The 25,317-nt window shown below is 40.0% G+C and overlaps 4 protein-coding genes across 5 annotated transcripts; 2 read left to right on the forward strand and 2 right to left on the reverse strand.

Annotated features, from left to right (window-relative positions):
* Window positions 1-138: 138 nt before the first annotated feature.
* LOC135483500 (coiled-coil domain-containing protein 42 homolog) lies at window positions 139-3,460 on the forward strand. Its single transcript, XM_064764459.1, has 6 exons — window positions 139-281; window positions 591-696; window positions 1,051-1,241; window positions 1,518-1,764; window positions 2,066-2,223; window positions 2,472-3,460. Exons 1-6 carry the CDS (start codon window positions 226-228, stop codon window positions 2,656-2,658), a joined length of 945 nt encoding a protein of 314 aa, XP_064620529.1. The 5' UTR covers window positions 139-225; the 3' UTR covers window positions 2,659-3,460.
* A 1,100-nt stretch (window positions 3,461-4,560) lies between these two features.
* On the reverse strand, window positions 4,561-15,830 carry LOC135500904 (uncharacterized). 2 transcript variants are annotated; one of them, XM_064792625.1, is made up of 21 exons: window positions 15,679-15,830; window positions 15,028-15,138; window positions 14,668-14,743; window positions 14,267-14,392; window positions 13,030-13,137; window positions 12,542-12,565; window positions 10,972-11,039; window positions 10,636-10,747; window positions 10,322-10,431; window positions 9,920-10,082; window positions 9,559-9,696; window positions 9,196-9,387; window positions 8,749-8,972; window positions 8,474-8,549; window positions 8,184-8,300; window positions 7,744-7,919; window positions 7,338-7,449; window positions 7,043-7,152; window positions 6,456-6,765; window positions 6,059-6,241; window positions 4,561-5,839 (listed from the first exon to the last, which is right to left on the reverse strand). In XM_064792625.1, the coding sequence occupies exons 1-21, from the start codon at window positions 15,756-15,758 to the stop codon at window positions 5,807-5,809; spliced, it is 2,649 nt and encodes an 882-aa protein (XP_064648695.1). In that variant the 5' UTR covers window positions 15,759-15,830; the 3' UTR covers window positions 4,561-5,806. The 2 variants fall into 2 exon arrangements, with proteins under 2 accessions (XP_064648695.1, XP_064648696.1); XM_064792626.1 differs by lacking the exon at window positions 12,542-12,565.
* Window positions 15,831-16,239: 409 nt separating this feature from the next.
* On the reverse strand, window positions 16,240-19,607 carry LOC135483501 (armadillo repeat-containing protein 6-like). The gene is made up of 6 exons (XM_064764460.1): window positions 19,433-19,607; window positions 18,868-19,010; window positions 17,845-18,508; window positions 17,485-17,630; window positions 17,066-17,335; window positions 16,240-16,843 (listed from the first exon to the last, which is right to left on the reverse strand). Exons 2-6 carry the CDS (start codon window positions 18,982-18,984, stop codon window positions 16,631-16,633), a joined length of 1,410 nt encoding a protein of 469 aa, XP_064620530.1. The 5' UTR covers window positions 18,985-19,010; window positions 19,433-19,607; the 3' UTR covers window positions 16,240-16,630.
* A 139-nt stretch (window positions 19,608-19,746) lies between these two features.
* LOC135483502 (bleomycin hydrolase-like) lies at window positions 19,747-25,055 on the forward strand. The gene is made up of 10 exons (XM_064764461.1): window positions 19,747-19,764; window positions 20,400-20,551; window positions 20,685-20,834; window positions 21,151-21,381; window positions 21,766-21,858; window positions 22,240-22,395; window positions 22,583-22,809; window positions 23,170-23,290; window positions 23,594-23,660; window positions 23,986-25,055. Exons 1-10 carry the CDS (start codon window positions 19,752-19,754, stop codon window positions 24,132-24,134), a joined length of 1,359 nt encoding a protein of 452 aa, XP_064620531.1. The 5' UTR covers window positions 19,747-19,751; the 3' UTR covers window positions 24,135-25,055.
* Window positions 25,056-25,317: the final 262 nt, after the last annotated feature.

Consider the following 25,317-nt stretch of genomic DNA (forward strand, 5'->3'; position numbering starts at 1 on the left):
TTGGCAAGAACCACTATAGATAAAGAAAAATTATAATTTCATTTACGAAACAAGTTTGCGACAAAACATAGTTACCAAGCAACGTCGCCATGTTGGATTGTATACAACCTGTACAATTCTGTTCATTGTGCACAAAATGTACATAAAAGTCAATACATTTCATCCTTGACAGAGTAGTTTGAAGCAAAAATTTAGTCTTTGTTCCGTAAAAAAACCGAATTAAAGATGACGGTGAATTTAGAAGAATACTTTAGAACTACATTTGAGGATAAACTCCTCGTGTAAGTGTTTCTGCATGGTTCTTATCTTGTTTTGACTCGAACTGCACTGGGTGGGATTGGGAATTAAGTTGACAGTCACAATGGTCATGATGGTCAATGAGTGTGACACGGATGCTGTAACATTAACAATTTCTAACCGTCGGAATTCCAATGACTTTAAAGAGATTTCACACTCGAAGATAAATGATGGAGGCATTTGATTTAGCATTAAGCACAAATCTGACATTCACCAAATGGAAGGACTCCACTTGCACTTGACTTTGCCTTTACACTGATTAAAAAAACAGTCATTATTTTCATTCTTTCCAGCAAGATGCCTGAGCGGGAGGATGACCACCTCACCCCTGCAACACGGCTTCTTGAAAAGAGGAGGGAGATGTCTGAAGTAGAACAGGCCTTGGCTGCACAGAAGGAGGTAAGGATGGTTGATTCATCCTGCCTCAGAGTCTGGAGGCATCTGCTACAGCTAAAGTTCTTCTTACTGACTAAACGATCGAGAAGGACTCAAGTGACCAATGAATAATATTGGTGCATCATAGCATACCATGGCCCACAATTTACAATAGCGCTGCAGAGAGAGACCATAAAAATAGAAACTTACAGGTCATTGATACTTCTTATTGATGTACCATATATATACAACATAAACAAAAACGCTCCATAGGAGCCCAATCAAACAAACAAAGAAGAATCGACGGTCCTTCATCCTACTCCATGTACTTGTTTCGCTATCCAACACCATCGTTGATCTTGATGTAATTTGTTTTAGGAGTTCCAAATGAAAATGGAAAGTTTGCAACAGAGGCGAGAAGAGTTGGAGAGAAAAGAATACCAGCTAAAAGAATCCTTGCTGAAGTTTGATAAATTCTTGAAAGAGAATGATTCCAAGAGAGCTCGGGCAATCAAGAAGGCAAATGATGAAAAAGATTTAAAGAAGACCAAAGACAAAGAAATTGACAGGTAATTAGCTGAGGATATCGATTAGATAATGGGGTTTGGCGGCATGTTAAGAAATGTGTCTGTCCTTCATTATATGGACATGGTTAGATACTACAGTACCAGAGTATTTGGTCATGAAGAAATAATCTCTTGGATAATCTTTCATTTGAACTTCATCGAGTATATCTAGTTGCTCATTCTTGGAGGAATAGTTTTTTATTTCATGTTCTTCTTCTTCTTCTTCTTCTGTGTTCGGAAGTTTCATGTAATTAAGTTAATACATGTAAATACTTTTAGGTTAAAGGATGAAATTGGAGTGCTAGTCAGGGAAAAAGATCGACTCCAGAAAAAATTGGAGAAGAATGTCATATATCAAAAATACCTGGACAAAGTCATTGAATCAGCAGAGGAGTTTCATGAGATTAGGGAAGTGATTGCTCGGTACGACACCTTGACAGCTACTCACATTGATCTCATGGAACGGGAACAGAAGAACCAAGGTGCCGTCGAGGAACAGAAACAGAAGTTAATGAAATATACAGAGGTAATGTTTTTCCCACTTTAAGAATAACTTATGTTGTAGACTTCTGAGGTGGAATGACAAGTCACCGGAGAAGGTAATAAATCAAGTCAAGAAGAAACTGTGTGAAGAAATCCTTAGAGCTTGATTATGATTCTATTCTTTGCTTTATCAACATCATCCACAGCAGAGTCAAGAGTCAACTGTTGTCTTCATAAACCAGAGCGGTCGGTGTATCTTATCTACTGTGGAACACAAAGGAGAAGATTGTGAAATAGGAAGTTTTGGAGTATGACTTGTTTACACATTTTTATCCCAATTTCAGGAAAAGAACAATCAGATCTTGGGTTACAACAACCAGCTTGCTGGTCTCCAGACTCGACTGGACAGAGCACAGAGTTCAGCTGTCAAATGGGAATCAAGATGGACACACATTAAAAACACTGCGGCCAAAAAGACACTTCTTCTCGGGAGAATAAAAATGTAAGTCAAGGAAAAAACTCATCATCTCTGGAGGGGGTCTTATCAGTTGCCATCATTAGGTGGAAGGGGAGGTTGTCACTTCAACTAAGGTACATGACACATTGACATATAGGCTTCATTGCAGTAATGGCAAACAGTGTTCTAATGACAGTGGGGTCACATTACTGGTAATACATTGTACCGGGATATATATAGATGGAAACCTAAAAAGCAAATTTCGATCATTCTATTCATTCTCTTTATTCCAGGGCAACCCATAACTTGTTCCAGTTGGTCAACAGACATCAGAAACAGGCTTCAGACGTGGCAATTGAGGAGACAAATGACCAACTGAATAGGATCCAACAGTTCATTCAGGACTTGACACAGATCACACAAGAAATCAAGAGATCTGAAGCTCTTGCGCAATCCACTGCTGGTGCTTCTTCAAGTTAGAATAAAAGAGAGTATCAGATGTTCCATTTCTTGTCATTTTGACAATTTTTATGCAAGACCACAACAGCCTTCAAGGGGGACTATAGGCAGGAGCTGGGGGTTTAAACTGGTACAAAGTTGAAAGAATGGGTAATGTTTGATTCAATGATAAATATGTTGTTTGTACATGTACAAGCATGTGTGGTGAGGTTGGAGATTGGAAATGCCTGTCAGAAACATTATGACGTGAATCTGGCCTGCCGAGCAACCGCCTGTAGTTTCTGTTTAATAAAACTCTTGTATTCCATCCACGGTTTTCGCTTTCACTAAGTTTTGTATTGACTTTCTCTAGTTGATTGACGTGGTGGCTCTATTAGTGATGTTTTGCAATGTTTTATACGTAAGCTTTGAATATCCTTATGAAGTATGCTCGTCTGGTCAGACATGATGGTGCATTTCTGTGGATTGGTTTTCATTTCATGTTAGATAAGGGCCTATTGTTAGTACAAATCAAGTAAAAATGACTTTGCTAACTATGCATGGAGTTAAGTTTAGTCCGTCCAAGATGCAGGTATCATTTCCTTATGAATGTTTGCAAATTGCCAAATATTTTTGCCCCCAATTCGCAAAAAGTTCTAAAAAAATGAGTTTTCACAATATTTATTTTGGTGGATTACAAAATCTCTTTCAGTTTTTCAAATCAAAAACAAAATCTGCTGAAATAAGTCTCCAGCAAACATTTGGCAGTTTTCAATCTCGTAACTGTACATTATTTTGTATATACAAAGAAGATTATATATCTTTGATGTAATGACTTGTTGAATCCAAGTGTTAATCTATAGATAAATGTTATTCAATAAACTTGAAATTTTATATACTATGTTCCCCTTTTGTCTTCTTAGATACCTGTTGGCTTTGTATCGGAAGGACGAGCTGAATCTTGGGAAGTTGTCTTCGATTAAGGATGCTGTACCCGTTTTTCCCCTCCAGGGTTGATATCAACATGGGAGTGTCCGCCCTTGGATTTATATTGGATCAAGACTATACACCTGGTTGTGATGGTCTCTGATCCAAGCTGTTTATCTGGTCTGTCTCCAAAACTGTCTCTGTTATCAAACTCAAATCTACATATGGTTGTTCCTGTCTTTGATTAGAACTGAATGTTCATCTGCATGTGACCATCTCTGAATGGAGCCACATGAATGCCTGGTTGTGGCTGCCTCCAATATTATCTGTTTGTCATCTAAGTCCAAAGTACAAGCGGTTGGGACTGTCTCCAACATGTCCGAAAGCATCCCAAGTGACTCCATCCACTCATGATCTCATTGAGAGATAGAGATAGTTGAGCATTGTGCATTGAGCATGATGCCGGCAAGGCAGACAAATGAGGGGACAGAGCCCAGCTTTGGTAGGGGAAAAGAAAAAGTCTGTCCCCGTAATCCGATTGCCAACACCTGGCAATGTGTGCCTGGCTCGTACAAGCACAAAGTCAGGAAGGCAGTGGTTATCAAAGCCAACTGTTTACAGGTTGTGATTAGTTCAGATCAGCGCCTGATGTATGTCTCGTGACGGTTCAAACATCGTCTCGATACGTACATGAAGCCAAATGTACATTTAGTTGAAATGGCCTCAACTCCGATTGTCTCCAATTCCTTTGCGCTTGGCAGTTTCCAGCATCTTTCAGTCCATTTTCCTCCTCAACTTAATACATGTATTCCAGGCCAGTGGCAGTATTATCAGCAAAATGCCACTTTATGCCCATCTCCAGTTTGACTCAAAGTTACAGAATTTACATTCATCAATAGCCCAGACAATGGCCCAGAGAATTGACCGTTACTCATTTGCAAAGGCGGCCAACAGGATGAGCTGACATGTTCAAGTGCTCATTTACATTGTAGGAAATGAAGACACACAGACAACGGCTTGATAGATATATAATATAGTTTATTGTATAACATAAAAAAAGTGCTCTCCACCATAAACTGTAACAAGCAAAATCTATAAATAAAAGCCACATCACAATAGCGACATGCTGCTCTGAGTTACAAGCTGTTATGAAAGTATTGTCATGGTGTCAAATTCTGATAATACACTTACAATAGAGAATTGTAGAATTGGAGTATCAGCAGTGGCTACAACAACCTGCCTCCCCCCCCCCCCCAAGTTTGCATAACCACTTCCACTATAAACACAGTCCTCAGTTGTCAAATAACATCGATTTGACAAAGAACCACTAAGTATAAATTCTACTGAACACAAAACAGTCTTATTTGGAAAAATAATTGCACTTTGTTAGCATGGACCAAAGTCAACCCTCCACCATTTCCTTGGACATGGGTTATCATACTGATTGACTAATTAGTTCTCTTGAGGCTATGACGTTTCAACCAGTTGTTTACTGGCTGTTCATCATATCTCTCATACCAATTTTCTAACAGCAAAGTTTCGAATTTAACAGCTATACTGTCAAAACTTCTCCACTAATACACGTACATGTACATGCACATGTACATGCACATGCACATGCACATGCACATGCACATGCACATGCATAGCTATGTCTTTACACAGTAGAATCACATACAACAAGACATGAAAACAAGTAGTATTTTCTAACCACACTACACACAGAGACTACACTTACTTCTCTCTGATGATTACAAAACAATATCAAATCATAATACCAGGAGCACATGTACAAGGACACATAAAATCTCTATGAAAAATTAGATATTTTACAATATATGCTAAATAATTCTTTGGTTTTTTTCACGAAAATGTCTGCTGCCCAGGTATAGAAATTCAACTTCATTGTTGCAGTTTAAACTATGATTTCTGATTCAAATTTCATACTCAGATTAGATATACAAATCAATTTGAATACATACAAATGGTGTAACAGTTAAAAATATGTACAACAAAGTGTATGAATTTCAAACGAATTATGTCATTCTTAAGTGTCTCACTGAGATTTCATCTAGAAATACAGAAATATATCCATACATGTACTAAGCAGTGAAGCAAAGATTCCCAACTGGCGTGTTATAACACCAATTCGGGGAAACATTTTGCACTACATATCAACCTCTTCCATCCAGAAGGGCACCTAACAAAGAGAGACAAGTCAAAAATCCAGGTTCTCAGGTCAAAGTCCTCTTTTGTTTTGTTACTATTTAGTCCTTGATTTCCCAGAAGGTTTGATCTGAAATCGAAGAGGAAATTCACTGTAGATAGAAAACACAAGTAAACTTTTCATGTATTTTTATGAATTACATGCATTCCTTCACAGCTACTCTTCTGTGACACAGCCCTATGATACGCTTTCTCTCTGAGTAGACCTGCTATGGTTTTTCTATCACATCAACAGCCTTCCTGATATGTGTTTACATTCAAAGTACATTGTCAACCATAAGCAACTTACCATGAAGTAATTACTATATCCAACAACACAGTTCTTCTTCTTACTGAAGTAAGCAAGGATGAACTTCCCCGGCGTGAGAGTTTCTGTATCCTGCTTGGAGAATTTCACATGTTGCTGCTTGCATTTGTCTTTCCCTGAAGCTCGCTCATGAATTAGGGCTTCATCGAAGGAGGAAAACTCAGCCTGAATGTAAGATTTCAGTATGTCAGGAAATGTTCCTAAGCTTTCTCTCCTCAAGTGAATTTCATTTGTAATAGCAGTGTTAGGACTTAATGCCAACATTATATATGTAGACGAATTCATGCTCCCTTGAAAACATGTTTGAAAATTGAACTTGTTGGACAGCTCACAAAGAGAATTATAGCCACAGACACTCGCCTGGGTCACCCAAACCTACCTTGAATAAGCCAACCCAGTCCTGACTAGAGATGTGGATCTGGTCCTCACTTTCGTCATAACAGAATTCAACCCTCAAATCATCTCCGAGATGACAGTCATCCACCTCAAAGAACTTCACAGGTGGTTGTGGCGGCTCCTTTAAAACTAATACTTCCAACTCTGAGCTGACTGGTTTATGGTCGCTCATCTGCTGACATGGGAAGGAGGAATACAACAGCTGCTTCACTTCAAAGTTGACGAGATTCTCTGGGTCAGTCTTCACCTTCCAGAGGACACGGTCACACCATGCTGGCTTCCGTTGCTTGACACTGAAGTGGGAAAGAGTGACGATTATGCATCGAAATCTTGAAGCCAAATCTCCGCTCACAGAACTCAAATGCGCAGAGGCAGAAAGTTGCTCCATGGCCTCATCCCCAACCCACACAAAGCCAGTGAACACTAATCTATACTTATGCCTCTCTATTATGAACTTATTGCACAAAATCAGACCTGTTGCTGATTGACACCAAATAATTGAGTCTTCTTGGATTCACCAGCACAATTGATAAACACATAATTCCATCACACTTGAACCAGACCACTTACCTTGTATCGTACAAGTTACTTCCAGGGTCGAACTTGTAAGTTGGTGGAAATGATATAGCACCCTCATTAAAGCCATCAAAGATTGCATTTTGCTCTCGTGCCTTGTTCAGCTGAAAGATCAAGTGATTCAAAGTCAAAAGTTAGAGTTGGGATGTATAGTCCGCTATCAACTTTGATAAAGGTTATCATCAGACTAATATTGAGTCCATAATGTTCAAATAATGAGTCACACACCTCTTACACTAGTAGAAAGGTCATCCCTCCCTCAGAACACAACTTTAGTGTCCATTTTTACCTGATCAAAAGGAAGTAGAGACTCATATTCCCCTCTCGTAATTCGCCGTTCTATCTCGGCTTTATCGAACGTGTCGATTCTGAAGTTGAGGTCCCCCATCCAGAACACATATCTGCAAATGACAAGAGTTTACTTTACCACGATTTTGCTGACAGAATCATCCTGGGTAATGTTAGCAGACGGTTTCAAATGAAATAAAGATTTTGTCATCTGGTACAAACGAATGGACTATAAGGTACACAGTGCAATTATTGTACTGTCTGGACATCAAATTTAACAAACAGCCATGATATTATCCTTTAGTAGCATGATATGACAGTTTCTGAGGCACGAAGCTTTACTTGATACAGCGATTTCATATATTTTGAATGACTGTGTCCGATTCAGAAGCCAAGATGAGACTCACATGTGGTCGAGCAGTCGATCAGTGTCTGGATCTCTGAAGGTCATATCCTTGATGATATCCTTGTAATCATCAATCCTCATGTTCACGTTATCCAGATGGGCTTCAAAATGGCTGTTGACGAATATTGTGTCGATGCCGCACAGATCCATACGCACGCTCACACCTCCTTTGTTGGCCTGCAAGCAATATGGAAGACAGCTGATATCTGGTACTCCAGGTCAGGTTTTTTAAAACAGCCCCACAGGTGAGAAAATGAGTCTAGTATGACATTTTTAAGCATGAATTTCGTTATTCCTGCAAATGTGTTTAGGGGATGAACCCTGATAAACAGCAATGACATCTTATAATGTGTTGAACCCCAAGATAAAGGTCATGTGAACAACCTCCTTATGTTATCAAGAGAAGCGCGAACCTCAATTAGCAGAACCCTCATATCTTACCATAAGTCCACCAAAGCCTGTCTTTGTTCTCTCCGATTCAACATTTGTCACACCCTGTAGACAGCTTCTGTGCACATACACATGCAGCAGCAGCCACATCAAATCACGGCTTTTCACCTGGAACAACAAATGTCAGATGGTATAGCTGTCTGGGAAGTTGGGCTGCCTCTCATACATGTAGCATTAATTTGAACCCCACTTCTTTTTTCAGATGTGACAGAGTGCCACGTTCACATTTTCATCACCAATCCTGGACTGAGACAAGAGTGAAAACAGGACAGTGTACTCACCAACACATAATCTTTCTCAGAGAAGACATCCAACAATCCGTCCGCCCAAACATGCCTGTCCTCCATTTCCTGCAAACTGGAATGAATCAAATTCATTTCATTAAACACTCAAAGCTCTGTAGGCCTTTAGTCAATCTGTCATCTGCCCCCCCCCCCCCCCCACACACACACCCGCACACACATTCATCAAAGTACATGTATCGTAGCAATCAGTGGTCAATTGTTAGCTCTCAGTTTACTACATACATTGTATGAGCACGGCCTGATAAACTTACCCTATAGCCACCACCCCTGGAAGTGTATCCTGATCCAGGCCCAGCCAATCATTCATATCATTGGGAGGACCCTGGAAAGACACGTTCCACGTACAAATCCTCACTCGTATCGGCACAAGTCCCTTCTCAGCAAGTACACGGTAGTCCTCCATATCCTTGGATATCTTTTCATACTTCTTCCTCGGAGTTGGACTTGGTTCAGGTTTCTTTTGCCTTGGCTGAACCTAGATGTTGGTGAAAAGATAATGCAGGTCAAAAAGTTTTGAAGTCAATTTGAACACTGACGTTATCAAGAACTAACACCACATGGTTCTCAGGAGGTCAACTGCAACTGCAAAATGAGGTAGAAACAGAATGCTAAAGAGGCCAGTCAGAGTCCTCGCATGCAATGTCCTCTACCATACGACACCTAAAACAAAGGCCTGACCTATGCGACTGACTACTCACCTCGAATACATTGCTGTACCCCATCAGACAGTTTTTCTTCTTACTGAAGTAGGCGAGGATATATTTGCCATCCAGCTGATCCACTCTGCTGTCATTGAACACAATCTGTAGCTGGTTCCCTTGTTTGATACGTTCCTTATTGCCAGCGACGTATTTACGACATTCGTAGTCACCGAAGTGCCGAAAGTCATGCTGCAAAGAGAGAAGTTTTATGCTTAGACTGAGAAATCGAAAAGAAGCTTCGAACCAATCAAACTAAACCAAAGCTTGGGACAAGATCATACAGGCCTCAGAAGTGTCAGACAGAGACCATGCTACATTTACGTCATGTTTGGGTGAGTGCTGAAAAAGAAGACACTTTACCTTGAATATTCCAATCCAGTCATTCTTGGTCACTTCTAACTGGCTGACGTATTTATAGAAAGCCGACGCCTGTTCTTCTTGGCTCCATGACTTGATTGGGTGGAACTGTACAGGAAGAAGGGGCGCTTCAATCAGCAGCTGGAAGAGATGAAGAAAGCTTAGAACTTGATTATGGGAAGTCTATTTGGTGCAAATGCTAGATTAAGCTGTGAGACTGATGACATAAATGTCCTGGGATTGTGATGGACAGATTCACACCACTTGTGATCTACAGCAAATACATAGCTCTGATTGCCATGACCTTTAAATGAGACATAAACCGATGACATTCCAACTGATATAGTGATAATGACATGTTTACCTGTATTTCAAAGAGTCCACTGACTGGCTTGTGATCACTTTGTTGATACTGTGGATGACTATGATATGAAAGCTGCCGAGCACTAAATGCTGTTCCCTTTGGCGAATTCTTGAGGACCTTCCATAATATTCTATCGCACCAGGCTGGTTTACGCTTTTTAGAACTGCAAGGAACAGAAGACCATTGAAAAGATATTCGTATAGCTACAGTTTTTGTAAGGTTCCCATTTCTTTTCAATACTATCACCATTTCCAACTTCAATTCGGTGGCACATGCATGACAGTTTCAGCTTCCTTAAGGGATTGTGTGTGGTGTACCCTTGGGCCTAATGATACTCAGCGCCCTTCAACATTGTAAGGTGATTTAGCCGGATAACTGGGTGTGAATAGGGCTCTAACTGACCTTGTATCATACAGATCTGTCTTCCTATCAAACTTGTACGTTGGAGGAAAGTTCAGAGGACCTTCCTCAAAATCATGAAATATCAAATTCTTCTCTCGTGCTTTGTTCAACTGAAAATGAACAAGATGAAATGAGCCATCAATGCCTCAAAGAGCTCTTGAGCCAGGCATCTCACTCTACCTGTCTGTTTCCACGATGATACCGAGCAAGAAGTACAGTAAATTGCAAAACTCTTAATGGATTTCATGATTAAAAGTACCATTTGATTGGAAAAACCAGTCGCTCGGTGACTTGTTCTGTTCACCACATCTTACCTGATCATGTGGCCATAATGACTTCAAGTCTCCTTCAGTGATTTTCAGCTCGACATCTTCCTTTGAGAGCGTATCGAGGCGAAAGTTCAGGTCACCCATCCAAAAGACATAGCTGAAAAAGACAGCAGCAAACTACTGCGTGTAGGAAATCGGGTAACATCATTATGAGTTTTCTCTTGACAATTTGGGACAGGGCTCAAATTCATTTCACAATCACACGTGATTCATTTATATCTATGTCCCTGGGGGTAGCCAATCTTTTGCGATCAAATCTTTGGGCCAACTTGTCGGCCATTCCTGCAGCCAAATAGCTCTAATTGCTGGGTTTATACTAACTCATGCTCCAGCAGATAGTCCACGTCCTCATCACGGAAGGTCTGTGCTTTTAGAATACTGTGGTAGTCCTGCAATAAAACACAACATTTGAGAAACCAAGCTGTTTGAGTGTGATATCTCTCTCTATTTGATCTAATGCATGGTGATACCTTCTGATCTCTAACACTTGAAAATGCACTTATGCCCCTGCTGATGCTCTATATGAAAGGATAGACACATAGTACTCATGGGTACATAATTACCGTGTTCATTCTTGGTATTGCCACATATCACTCAAATTACCTTGACAATCATTTTGTTTAGGGAATTGAGATTTTTCCCTGGACAACATTTAGCAATTATATGTCACAACGTATGCATGATAACCCAGAAAACCAATACCAAACGATTAATCAACGTAAGTACATCACATCGTTATTGTTGGCCCAACATATGAGGATAGCTGATGACCAATTTGCTAATTCAAGTGCATAGATAACACACTCAGTGAGTGAGAAGTATAGTAAACATATTGGTAATGGGTTTTATACTATTACCAAGAGATTCACCATCTGCTCATATCGATATTCCACACACTCCCGGCTCTAACTGTCACATATGAGTTATAAGTGCTGAATTATATAGCCCAGTCAAGCCATAACATGAGGATTTTTTCTCCAATTCATTGATATAAATTTTGGCCTCTATCAGCAGTGCAAAAAACGAGGCGTGAGCTGATGGGAATCAAGTTAACTTTATGGAGCCTATGGGGCTTCTGCAAAAGCTGTACAAAAACCGTCCTTGCAGTTTGTGCAATTTGATTATGAGAATAAGCCAGCTGCACAAGCTCGCAAGTATACGGGTATACACTATAGTCATATTACTACAATCTCACAAGGATGATAACAATCAGGTTTGATTGGCATTGTACTGAACCAGCTGTTGTTGCTGGAGCAGGAAGCCATACATCACATCATTCATGCACCAGCAGAATGTATGAATTATCTTCAATATCAGCAACACAACTCTATATGAAGTGTTTTACAACTTGCACCATTGTGATGAGTGAGTATAAGACAGGGCAATACTTTGAATAACTATATACACCAGAACCTAAAGAAGATAGAGTGCACCGGAAAATGAGATACAGAAGAGCCTCTATGGTAAAGTAGGACTAAAATCTCGGTGTGACTGATATGCACATTTCAAAATGGCACTGGGTTATGATTGATTCAGAATTAAACATATTCCTCATACAAGCTTAAATAGTTTTGACATACTGCGAGATCAGAGAGACCCCTATTGGTAACTTTGTGTAACTTTATCTTGCCTACCTAGCTACTGACTATAGAGCCCCTTTAATTGGACTGCCAATACAACAAAGAATAATTACACGTACCAACGAAAAAACACCTAATAATGACGACCTACTTCACAACAGATCTGAACAAATCTTTATTCTTTCTACTCATGCACACCTACATGACCTATGGTAAAGATCAAAGACCAAAAGTGACAGCAAAATTATATAAGGCCAATGAAGCGAAATAAAGGACAGAAGAACAGAATGACTGTACAGCCAAAATCTCACCGAAACAGAGTGTTTGACGGTTTTCTGAAATGCATTGAGTATTATAATAGACATGCATGCAGCAAAAAATGGCCAACGATATTAGTTAGTAATGCCAATGACGTAACTATCAGTTAAAAGTATAGCTGACATTTGAAGGAAAACTCACTGTTCATGCAATGTTGCCCTCATAATATATCAATGTGGTTCTTTGTTTTCATAATCTATCATTCTAAGATAGCCATTGGAAGTTACACGTACAGCAGGACAGCCGACTTTGATTCTTCATCTTGTTGAAGCAGTTCCATGTTCAGCCTTTAAGCCAAATGACATGCACAGTGTGACTTGACATCAAGTTTGATGAGAGAAGCTAACAGCATTAAGACATAGCAAATAATGCAATGGGTCATGGGAAACAACAACAAAATTAACATTCAAGGATTTATCAGGACTTTCAAGATCACTTTAAATGCATGTAAGGACAAATTAAGGTGACTGGGTGAACTCACCTCTAATTTGTCTTCGGTACTGTCCATGTGGGCAGCAAAATGGCTGTTGACGAAGATGATGTCTGCCCCAAACAGATCCATTCGGATGCTGACCGCACCTTTATTCGCCTGAAGAGGAACAGATGCAATGTGATTCACTATCTTACTAAGACAAGTACAAGAGTAAATGATACTGCATCATCACTATCAACAAGTGACAACTTGAATTTTTTCATAGTTCAAAATTCTGAAAAATTTTCAAAGCCAAAATTTTTCTGGGACTGATGATTTTTCTTCATTTTGATAAGAAAAAAAAAAAAAAATGTTTGGATTAGAAATTTTTTCAGAGTTGAATTTTTTTCATAAGTTCAAAATTCGGAAAATTTTCAAAGCCAAACATTTTTTGTGACTGATGATTTTTCTTGATTTTGAGCAGAAAAAAAAGTGAAAAAAAAAATTTGGACTTGAAACTTGAACCGGGGTTCCACTGTACATTCTGTATTGTTGTGTATGTAAACCACGATAATGGATGGAATGCAGTATCCACCAGACAAACACAACCATAGAACAATTGGAAGTTATGCTGGCATTGTGTACTGATGAATTGCAACAGAAGGTCTTTAGTTATGTTCACATTGTTTACAACAAAACTCGGCAAACAGACAGTACTTAACATGAGTACTACATGTATTTGTCCATAGACATTGGTTATATTAGCTTGGGCTGGCTAAAAATTCAGTGAAATGCAACTCTAACTGGCAGTCAATCATTTCTCAAGTTAATTGAGCTGTTTAATTGATCATCTGCTCTCATTAGACCTCCCATTCTCAATCACCTCTTAGTGCTGCATGCTATTGATTGACTTTGCGTTGGGCAGCGCCCGCAGAGATCAGACACACTACTTCTGCTATGTTCTTCAGTCAATAATGGTTGGAGTGTGACATGTTATACACGACTGCTGTCAACACAACTCGATATTCAGGTCAGAGTGATTGCAGCAAAGTATTAAGCACAAGAATCAACCTTGTGCACTCAAAATACCAGTCATGCATAACTTACATATTTGTCACAAGAACTTTACAGCCTGAAATTTCATTCTACACCAGAGGCAATCATCATATACCTCTTTATTTGAGTTTAAATCAGGAATAATCCCATCTGAATCAACATGTGCAAGGGCGAGCCAAGGCCCTCTAAGTCAGCAAAAGGCTTGTTGCTTTCCTGATGTAGTCTTAAAAGACAAAACTCGAAACCTTACCGTCAATCCTCCAACGTAGCCGAAGCCTGTCCGTGTTCTTTCTGACTCGACATTCCCGATATCCTTGAGATTATCCCGTTTGACAAAAACAACCAGCAACAGCCATCCTAACGTTCGCATTTTAACCTGAAGAAGATAAGTATTTCCAAATGAAAGATGTTTGATTTACATGCATTGAGTTTACTGAAGGAAATATCACCAGAAATATCTGTAGTTTCCTTCAAAGATCGACTTTCTCCTTTTTATAGTTGAAGCAAAATCTAGGTTGTAACGTGCCTCAAGTCCACATATTATATAACCCTAGTCAATAATGGCCATGTTGGGAGGTGAAACACTGTTTTAGCAACTGTATCTCTTTTGACTGACAACACAACAGAAAGAATGAATGAGTTTCTACCTACCCTGACATAGTTCCTTTTATGGAAGACCTTGAGAAGCTCCACTGACCAATCATTTTTTTCTGACATCTCCTGAAGCCTGTGAACATAAAAAGACATGTTATCACAATGGTCCAACATAGAAACACTTCAGTTTTGCACATTGAGGACAATCCTTTGGCTTTTTATGTCTAAATCAGGTTCACCAAAAAGATTCGCATGAACTGTTACTTATTAGAGACACTTCATGGATGGATGTCAACTGTTTTCTCACCTCTCACCAATTACTTACTCTAACTCTCTACATATCAGACTTGTTTTTATTCAATTATCACTATCAGATGTCATAACCCAGCAACCTAAGCAAAACAGAAGTTAACGTACCCAACAGCCACAACTGTAGGCAGGTCAGCTTCAGGTCCACCGAGACCCAACCAAGAGTCCAGATCATCTGATGGGCAGTGACCCCCAACATTATAACTGCACACATGCACCCTGGAAAGAGAAGTATTTGGATGCAACAGTCAAATGTCATGGCGTGCAGTCAAAAATTATTCTGAAAACCAACCACACTTACATTGCACAGGCACTGGAGTAAAGTGACTTATTTAAGGCTACCATTACTAAACACTGTGACTGCACAGGCATTGGAGTAGTTAAGTGACCTGACCAATGTGTATAACCAACAACACTGTCAGTGCACAGGCATTGGATCTGAGCAGTAAAGTGAATTGTCCAATGCAACCAATCTCACTGTCACTGCACAAGCATTGGAGTAAAGCGACTTGTCCAAGGCAACCAACCAACACTAGTGTCACTGACACTGCATATATAGGATTGTAAAACGACTGTTGTGTTCATAGTTGTGGATGGCGTATAAAGGCCTGATCTTTCAGTACCTATGACAAGAATGTTTAGTTCATAATCATAGTTCCTTACAGACAATAAATGTCCCATGTTAAGTGCAGGGGCGGGGCCGTTTCATCCTCGCTTGCATCTTAGTAACTCTAAGAAAACCCCAGAAAACCAGCTTACCTGACGCCCGCAGTGTTTCCCGACATGATTCGATCTGACGAATGCCGCGAACCGAAGTACTTCCAACAACAGCCACTCATGATATTGATCTCAAATCCTAGAAACAGGTTATCGAAAATAGGTAAGCTTTCGCTGTTCGAGAGCTTAGCAGCCTGCCAGACAGAACACTATCAAACAACCCATAATTTAATTGGCTACACAAACGCCATCTGTACTTTGAGCAAAGAACTGAAAATCATCAGTTCTTCAGTTTGGACAAGTCACTTTATCTGTCTTATGCCTGATAAATACAGCATGAAACAGCTAAAGAGTTAGTACTTCCCATAGCGGACACCTCTGTTCACAGCAGGACAGCCCGACATTGGTCTAAATGGATAGTTTCCATATAATTTGACCTCTGTTATCAGGACACGTCCCTAAGAGTTAAGACAACATTTGTCAGTCCCCTGGGTGTCCCCAATAGAGAGGCTCTACATCATCACTCAGCCAAGTGTGTAGTCGGGGCAATTAAACTATGATGACCACATCGGACAGTGTAGCAAAATGAAATTGGAGACGATATACTATTATCAAAAATCATTTTTATTGAAATAAATAATCCTATTTTGAAATAAACCTAGTTTTATCAAAAACATAACACAACATACAATTACTTATTTTCTCTTCAATAAGGAAAATACACACTTGAATTGATGGAAGTAGCACACTGGTAGTTAATGACCAACGTGGAGAATCAACTGGCCGAGATCTCATCTTGTGTGTTCATGGAAGGCCTTCCAACTAATAAGGAGCCGCCTCCTCTGGACAGTGCCTGGCAGATGCCATGGAAAATAATATTGAGGTGAATTAACCACCATACTGCAGTTCAAGCATACTTTAGGATTTGTTTGTTTGATCCAGGAATGTCCAAAATGTTCAGTTGAAATGTTAACAGTCTTTTCCAGGTTGAATTCTATGAATGCATGATTGGTTTTTCTCCTTTCCAGAGCTCCCTTAGTTCTACTTTACAGCCAAGATCACGAAGGGCAGCTTTTGCAGTGTCCTCACACTTAGGGAAATTAATGCGAGCATGGTTGATCAAGTCCTCTGCACCAAGAGCAAGTATTTGGTCACAGTAATCCCTGGTCCGTGCCACCATATTTCGTAATGCCATACATGCCTGTTGCTGAAAAAGGAGGAAAACAGTATCACATCTACTTCTTGTGGATATTTTAGTATTCAGTGGAATGTCGATTTGTTTTTCATAACACCTCATTTGACCTCATTACATTCGTTCCAGATGACAGAGCCGAATCAAACATGTCCTTGAAATTACAAAGCATCAGCTAGCTGCTGAATAGTTTACTAGTTGTTGAATAATTACTGTCAAATTCAACTATCAACTCACTTGAACGCCATCAGACTTCTTGTGGACATTCATTGCTTGGATGATGACAGCGGCACCATTGGCATCCATGACTCTCTGGCAGTGCTTGGGTTGTCTCAGGATGATCGCTGCTATTGCTGCGCACCCTAACTCGCACACCTTTTCCTGACTCATGTGTTTGCTCATAGCTCCCAAGATGAGCTCAAATCCATTTTCCTTGGCGATGGCCACCTTGACGTTGTCATTGCCTGCCACAGCTTTGATGACACCAAGTAGTTGTTTCACTATCGACTGGAAGAGAATAAGAACAGTGTAATTCGGTAATCTGACGGAAGATGTTAAAAAAAACTACAACACAAATGTGCAAGAGATTGAGAAAGCAGTGTCACAACCGAAGAAAACAAACCAGAACAGCCAAACATCAACCGGGTGAAACTTACCATATGTGCTATGTTGGCTTCCATTGATTTCAAGATTAAAGCAAGACCACCCAAATCCATTATTTCCTGACAGAATTCATCTCTCACTGACAGTTTACCAAGAGTAGAGAAGAGTTCTCCTAGAACACTGGTGTTTGACACATAATCTGAAAGTAAACAACAAATTACCAGGTCAATACCAATATCAATACCAACCTACCAAACCATTTGGTATCCAGCATGATTTTTTTCAAGATTGTGCCAAGATACCAAAGTTCTTAACTTTACCAATAAGCTCACATGATCTAAAATGAAGTCAAACTCTTAAGTCTAAAATCTCAACATTTCGTAAAAACGAATTTTCTCAGGCTGCATACTCACCCTGACTAATTTCTATGATTGTCCTCAATGCCGCAGATTCTGTCACTATCTTCTTGGCGTGTTCGTGACCTTGTCCAAAGGGTACCCGCACATCATCATCAAACGTCAACACCCTAAGCAGGATGCATGCTTCCTTCACCATGTCACCACATGACCTGTGTTCCCACAAACAGTCCATTAATGTTGGAATCAGTTTCACTTTCACAAATGCTTGTCTGTTCGACTCATGCATAATACAGCAGTATCTTATGAACCGCACAATCAAGGTGGAACACTCAATGTCAGCCTTCTTGTTTTCCAGTAACTCCATCATCAAGCATACTCCATTCTGGTCCAAGAGATCAGGCTGCCCATTACAAAGTGAGCACAAAGTCTGTAGGCATTTCACTAGCATCTTATTATCACTCCGATACCTTTCCACCATGCTGTATAATGCAGGATAGGCACCATTCGTCCCCGCTAAACAACGGTGAGCAAGATCGATGTCACATTCCAATTTTAGTTTTTCTAACTCTCCTGATAAAATGTCTGTGTCTGGAACATCCTTTTCTAGTTCACAAGAAATGTTTTTCACAGCATCAATTGCCTGATGAACAGAGTTGTCTGCACCTCCCACCTTTTGCCTTGTGTAAAGATCTCTGACAATGTTGGCCAAGTTCACACCCTAAAAAGATATTTGAAAGGTGTTGTCTTGTTTGTAAACCACAAAATAAAGGCCTTGGATGAAATGAAATAAAAATGTTATGAAAATCACCCTCTGTGGCAGATTCTGGCAGTTCAGGTCTGAAGATATTAGTTTGAATGAAAAATGTAATTTTTAAAGCGTAACAGCAATTTCCGGTCTGCTGCCTCACTGTAGTAAAATTTTGAAAACCACTTGTTTAACCAGACTGGTTTCACAAATATAAGAATAAAAGAATAAAGGAGAGGAACATATGATGCCTTTTGTTTACATCGACCCACTCCCCCAGATGACAAGCGTTTGACTTTTTGCAGTTACAGTAATCTGACATGTTCTCTAACCTGAGATTCAAATTGTTTCACAGCATCTTCTATGGCTTCCTCCTCTTCCATGTCAAAGTCTTCCATATTCTCCTTCACAACAGCATCAAAGGTTTCTTGGGTGATTCTTTTTGCCATTTTGACTTGTTACCTGCTTTCTCCACCTGAAGTGAAATGAATGTGAATAAGGTCTGTTAGGTAAACTTAACTCTTTGAGTATCTTTGTGTCTATTTTTAGTAGGCTACGCTAATTGGTAATTTACCACGGATCACGACACTAGGAATGATTGTTTCTGAAAATAGATTTAGGCCTACTTTTAATCGAGCCAGCCAATAGGCTACATAGGCACATTTTTAGAAACGAACAGGTCCCACCAGCATTACATCCCTGACACACACAGTGACAGTGACCCTCTGTAATCTGTTAGTCACAGTGCAAGTCAAGTGTTGCCCAACAACAAATCCCAAGGCCCAACCTGCAACAACCATCAATCATCACTCATTGCTCATGTAGTATCATGATTAACCATGGTTAGGCCTATACCGTTGAATCTGTTCTGGGACAACTATATACTCGAATACTCACAAGATGATTAGATTAATGAAGATTTTGCGTTGTTCTCAGAAGTCAAAATAATGAAAATATGTGACCGAAGAGCACACTGGGCGGAGGCTGGAACGATTACAAATAGTCCTTAAAAAGTAAGCAATTAAACTAAATTAAAGCTATAAAAAGGTTTGTTATGTTATATTTTTCAAGGTTTTTTCAAATATACTGATATGTATTCATCCAGGTTAATAAACAAGGCTGAGTGGCGTTTTATGCACTACTTTGAGTAGTAATTTGAGACGGATAACAGCAACGGCTGAACTGGAAATCAGTCACGACACACACAACAATAAAAATGGAAAACGCCGGTACGGTTCTGTTCTGGGTTTGAGACCAATAAGTCTTTCTCACGACAAAATAGCATATTTTTGGCAATTTATCATAAGAACGATGGAGAGATAATGTTAGGCCGTTAATGTCTTGTATTTAAGCCATAACTAGAGGTTTTCAGACATCTTTTATGTCAGTAAACTCATTGTAAAAATGAGCTGTGTCATCTCGGACTGTCCAACTGGTGTAAAAGTAAATGTAGTCCTTGGTGAATGAAGTCAAACCTATTGTCAGTCATTGAATTCACCTCGATGGTTAGGTTAGAGATCAATTGCTCAATTTTATGGCTAATTTTTATTAACTCTTCCTCCTCGCATTTGTCACCATTGTCTCACACTGGAGTCTCTGGGATTCTGCGAAACAGGCCAGCTGAGTCCCAGACCCAGGTCAGGACCAGATCAATCATCAATCATGAGTGGAGAGATTTATAACATGAAGTCATAGTATCGTCACCTTGTGAGAAGATTGTGCAATATATCGCCACTTTTTGAAGGGAATTAACTTAGTTAACGTCATGACGTAAAAATAAAATATCGTGCAATGTCACTGTTAGATTATTTGAAATGATCATTTGTGACTTTCTGCATGTCAAATATATTTATTCTTTTTCAAGGCATCCCAAGTTCTGTGCTGCAGAAGTACAAATCCTCATTTGAGGCTGACCCAAAGAACAAGTTGGCTCAAAATGTGGTCACCAAACAAGATTTCCTTGAAGCATGCTACAAACACAGGCAAGACGAGATTGGATCTTGTGTCTCACACAAGGTAAGGTTCCTCGTAGTGTTACAAAGCCTAAATCCATGTCTCTCTACCTCTGGGAGTAAGAAGGTGGTGGACATAGTTTACCAAAAGTTTATTTCAACATGAATGTCAGCTCAGAACCTATCTTCTATTCTAGGTGCCGGATGTGAAACCAGTATCCAATCAGAAGGCTTCTGGCAGATGTTGGTTGTTTGCCCTCCTCAATGTTATGAGACAGCCTTTCATGGCACAGCAGACTATTGATGAGTTTGAATTCAGTCAGAACTACCTCTACTTTTGGGACAAGGTAAGAAAGAGTTGGATCTTTAGCCTTCTTTGTTTTGCTTTGGCAAGGTCAGTTTGAACATGAAAGAGTGTATTATGGTTGTGGTGTGGCAAGGGTGTGACAAATTTTCGAAATATTTTACTTTTTCGTTGCAAAACACTCTTAATTGTTTTATGGACTTCAATTAATAGCAAAATCATGACTCCTTTGATAGGCCCAGATAGTAATTTCAAAGCAGAAAAATCTGATAAAAAGCTCCACTTCTGTGTGGGGGCGTGCAGTGTTTTTCCAGATTATCCGAGGGTGGCTACTCTCATCTGTGTTATTTTCTCTTCAGCTAGAGAGGTGTAATTATCTGTTGGATGTTCTGACCCAAGTGGCCAAGAAAGGTGAACCTGTTGATGGCCGCCTCGTACAGCACCTTCTAACCAACCCAAGTGAGGACGGAGGACAGTGGGATATGCTGGTGAACCTGGTCGAGAAGCATGGCGTAATCCCAAAGAGCTGTTGGCGGGAGGCACACAGTGCTGAGAATTCTAGGAGGATGAATGGATTGATCAATGATAAGGTGAATAATCATATAAAATGGAAGTACAGGATTGTAATGTACTGTATTGGAGCAGTTTTTTCAACACCAAGGCCAGCAACACATATTGTTACTTCTGCATTGTCCTGATTCATTTTACATTAATTTTGTATGAGAGAGAGTAAGGTTGGTCCTCTCTTCTTCTTCTTCTTCTTCAGCGTTCAACCTGCCTAAGTAAAACTATAACCTCAGTCCTGTGGCGGAGATTGGTCCTCTCAATACCTCTCATAATCTTGATCAGTCAGCTTCATCAAAACTGTAATTGTTGAACCTGTTTGTTCCATCTGTTATCAAAGATGCATGAGGAAATGAGCCTCTCTTGTAACATGCTGATCAGCTGTATGACTTATGTTCTTAACATTTCAGATGAGGGAGTTCTGCCAGCAGATTTTCAAATTGGTTAAGACTGGTAGCAGTGATGATGCACTGAAGGAAACCAGAGAGAAAATGATGGAAACGGTAGTCTTGACTTACACGTATTTCTTCAATTCTGTTGAGCTCTAAGGCCAGTTTGAAGCCATGTCTAACAAACCTGTAAACAGAGGATGCTTGGGTCTATTGGTGAATGAACACTTGAATCATATATAAGTACAGCTAAGCTTATCCAACCATGTGCTATAGTCAACTAGACACACCAAACTGTCTTTCTAATGAGGTTCAAGTGAAGGTGTGTAGAGCTCCTTGCTGTCCCTGACTGTTAAGACTTATCAAACATGCCAGTGGTTACCTAAGTTGCCAACATGTAGAGAGAGAGAGTACATCAGTAACTCGACTTACAAGCTAAGTCATGCACAATGTAAACATTTTCAGTGATTGATTTCTATGTCAATAATGTTTCAGATATATCGGATAGTGAGCATCTGTCTTGGATCGCCTCCAGAGACATTCACTTGGGAATATTACGACAAGGAGAAAAAGTATCATAAAGTAGGACCGATCACGCCGCGTGAGTTCTACAAACAGCTTGTTAAACCTGTGTTTAACATGGAAGACAAGGCGAGTGTTTGCATGGGTTGAAAATATCAGCATCGAAGACTTGATAGAAAGTTCATAGATGTTTTGACAAGTAATAAGGGCCAGTTTAAATCACAACAAGTTATGTCCAGTGCTCCTTTTTATCTTTGCCATTCTGTAATGGTCGCTCTGCTTCTGCTGACAAACTTTACTGTATGTCTTTTTCTAGGTGTGTATTGTGAATGACCCCCGTACACAAAACCCTTACAATGAGATGTATACAGTGGAGTACTTGGGGAACATGCTGGGAGGAAACCTCACCCTTTATCTGAACCAGCCAATTGAAAACCTCAAGACGTTTGCCGCAGATGCCATAAAGCAGAATGAGGCAGTTTGGTTTGGATGTGATGTTGGTAAATTCTTCTGTTTACAGACAGGGATTCAAGACTTGGACAGGTATAGTAGTTAAAGTCCTAGCTTTTTCATGTTTTAGCCCAGGAGCTTAGCAAGATCCAAACTCCTGTCATAGTAACCTAGGTCCTAGGATGCAGCAGCATTACCTGAAACATATGCATGGGTAGACCTCGCCGGTAAGAGTGGAACATTTGGAGATCTGGCCCTGAGCACAGATGGTATGATGGACGAACATAGCAAAAGGTTGTGAGAGGAAGAACAGAAGAAATAAAGCAAGTCATGGTCTTTGCAAAATGACTCTTGTGACCTATTTTCTTGGCCAGTACATGAATTTGGCATGCCTTTTCGTTAACCACCTCTACTCTTGTTCACAATCAATAATCCTTTTCTTTCTGCATGTAGTTTCGATTACGAATTAGTCTTCGGAACGACAGTTGGCAATCAGTCGAAAGCAGATCGTCTGATATATGGCCAGTCTCTCATGACTCATGCAATGGTGCTGACAGGAGTTACACTGGAAGAGGTATGTCTAATCTTAGCAAAATTATGAAGCTTTCATTTGGTAGATGCGTATTGGATCTTTCCCCCTGTGGCAAAATAGGAATATGACTTAGAAAGGATGTTATTGTTGATCTCACTGTCAGAAAGCCAAGCAAAAAGCATATGGCAGGAAGATACAATTTCAGACTGGTAAAAGATTGATGTCTAAAACCAAGTCGATTCTAATCAAATCAGTCGGCAGTTTCTGTGCTAGTGATCATGAGGCCCTTCTTTCCACCGCCCATAAGTGACATGATTCAGTTGATACTGTCTTCTTCTCTTGCAGGATGACATTTCCAAATCTCGCAGGTGGAGAGTTGAGAATTCATGGGGTGATGAAAAGGGAGATAAAGGTAAGGATAGAAGATTATTAGATGATTTCTTCCAGAGATGGTGGGAAAGAGAGTGATTCTATACTCATAATTTCCGGCTGCATTGTTCAAAGAATGAGCTAGTCGTAGATATCGTAGATATATAGGTGCCTTGTTGATGATTTAACACCCTCCTAACAGTGTTGACCTGTGTCTGATACCTTCCCTTGTTGATCATTTAACACCCTCCTAACAGTGTTGACCTGTGTCTGATACCTTCCCTTGTTGATCATTTAACACCCTCCTAACAGTGTTGACCTGTGTCTGATACCTTCCCTTTCTCACTTTCCTTTTGATTTTGCTTCAGGTTATTTGGTGATGGCTGACAACTGGTTCAATGAATATGTGTATGAAGTTGTAGTAGATAAGAAACACATTCCAGCTGAAATCTTGGACATTCTAAAGAAGAAAGCACGCATGCTGCCGGCGTGGGATCCAATGGGTGCTCTTGCATAACGAGGAATAATAGATGATTCCCAGGATGTAATGGTGGGATGCCGTAGCATCAAACTCGGGGGTGGGTCCCAAGGGGGAAGGCTTATTCTGTGACTTCATACATGTATAGGGGAGAAGTCACTTCAGAAGTAGCCACCCAGGTCAAAACTCGGTGGTCAGCCTGGGAATCATCTGTACACACATGTAATGAATGTATGACTTAGGTAATTGTACTGTAGGATTTCTTTTAGCATAGACCAACTGGGGTATTAATGCATCTCTGGTATCTTTCAACAGGGTGACAATTTTGCCAGAACACAGCTCCACTTAGTACTTATTATATTCCATGTTGTAAAGGAATAACTGATGATCATTGATAGCTCTGTGAATACTAGAACTGACAGTTCCAAGACCCTTGTGCTATACCATGACACTGGAGGAAACCTGACAGCGAGCGGCTTTCACTGTCATGAAGAAATGGCTGACCAGACTTGAACCACAGCCTCTGAGGTGACTGGCACTGTTGCTTATTCCAAACATAAGTCCTGTTCGCTATGTGACGGATTGGTTGGGCATCTGCCTTTACTCTAATGAACAAACTTTATACCCCATCATCAATGTAATGTTGACACATTTTATTGGTAAGAATCGTATTCCCATGTACGTGTACCTGTGATTGTTTTTGTGTTGTCCATTTAGGGAATATCTCTAATTTTTGCTGTCATGCAGGGTTTGCCTATTACTTATTCAGGAGCCGTCTGGACTCCAATCCTTAACGTTTACAAGTGCATATCTGTATGGCTTACATGTATACTTGCAAAGATGATCCACTTTTGATAAGACCAATATTTAAAAGCAGACCACAAACAATGCCTCAGGTTGCCCTATTTTTGTATGGACATGTATGTGGATTACTATAATAATTGCTACAGTAGTAATAAACTTTAATCACATTAGGTCGTCTTTCTGTTTTTGTCGCTTTTGATCAGCCAGCTTCAAGACCAATCAATTTGAAGCTGATGTGATAAAAACTTTCATGAGAACGACATGGATCTCTACCAAGCATGATGATCTGAGGTCTGTAGCACACTCTGTAGCTGTCATAACTTTGTCTACCTGGAGTCTGTGTCTGCATTCAACAGGTGTCCCACTATCGTCCTCCATGCTGCCCAGCCTATGGACCTGGGATGTCTGACTCAATACC

This window comes from Lineus longissimus, chromosome 2, assembly GCF_910592395.1.
Source record: "Lineus longissimus chromosome 2, tnLinLong1.2, whole genome shotgun sequence".
NCBI lineage: Eukaryota > Metazoa > Nemertea > Pilidiophora > Heteronemertea > Lineidae > Lineus > Lineus longissimus.

Coding starts and splice junctions, on each gene's coding strand:
- LOC135483501 (XM_064764460.1), bottom strand. CDS start 18,984: ATGGCAAAAAGAATCACCCAAGAAACCTTTGATGCTGTTGTGAAGGAG. Junction 18,509..18,867: donor TGAAACAATTTGAATCTCAG/GTTAGAGAACAT, acceptor ATATCTTTTTAG/GGTGTGAACTTGGCCAACAT. Junction 17,631..17,844: donor AATCATAGAAATTAGTCAGG/GTGAGTATGCAG, acceptor GTTTACTTTCAG/ATTATGTGTCAAACACCAGT.
- LOC135500904 (XM_064792625.1), bottom strand. CDS start 15,758: ATGAGTGGCTGTTGTTGGAAGTACTTCGGTTCGCGGCATTCGTCAGAT. Junction 10,748..10,971: donor GACTATCTGCTGGAGCATGA/GTTAGTATAAAC, acceptor TGTCTTTTTCAG/CTATGTCTTTTGGATGGGTG. Junction 8,550..8,748: donor CCAGGGGTGGTGGCTATAGG/GTAAGTTTATCA, acceptor GATTCATTCCAG/TTTGCAGGAAATGGAGGACA.
- LOC135483502 (XM_064764461.1), top strand. Junction 21,859..22,239: donor GAGAGAAAATGATGGAAACG/GTAGTCTTGACT, acceptor ATAATGTTTCAG/ATATATCGGATAGTGAGCAT. Junction 22,396..22,582: donor TGTTTAACATGGAAGACAAG/GCGAGTGTTTGC, acceptor GTCTTTTTCTAG/GTGTGTATTGTGAATGACCC.
- LOC135483500 (XM_064764459.1), top strand. CDS start 226: ATGACGGTGAATTTAGAAGAATACTTTAGAACTACATTTGAGGATAAA. Junction 282..590: donor TTTGAGGATAAACTCCTCGT/GTAAGTGTTTCT, acceptor CATTCTTTCCAG/CAAGATGCCTGAGCGGGAGG. Junction 1,765..2,065: donor AGTTAATGAAATATACAGAG/GTAATGTTTTTC, acceptor TCCCAATTTCAG/GAAAAGAACAATCAGATCTT.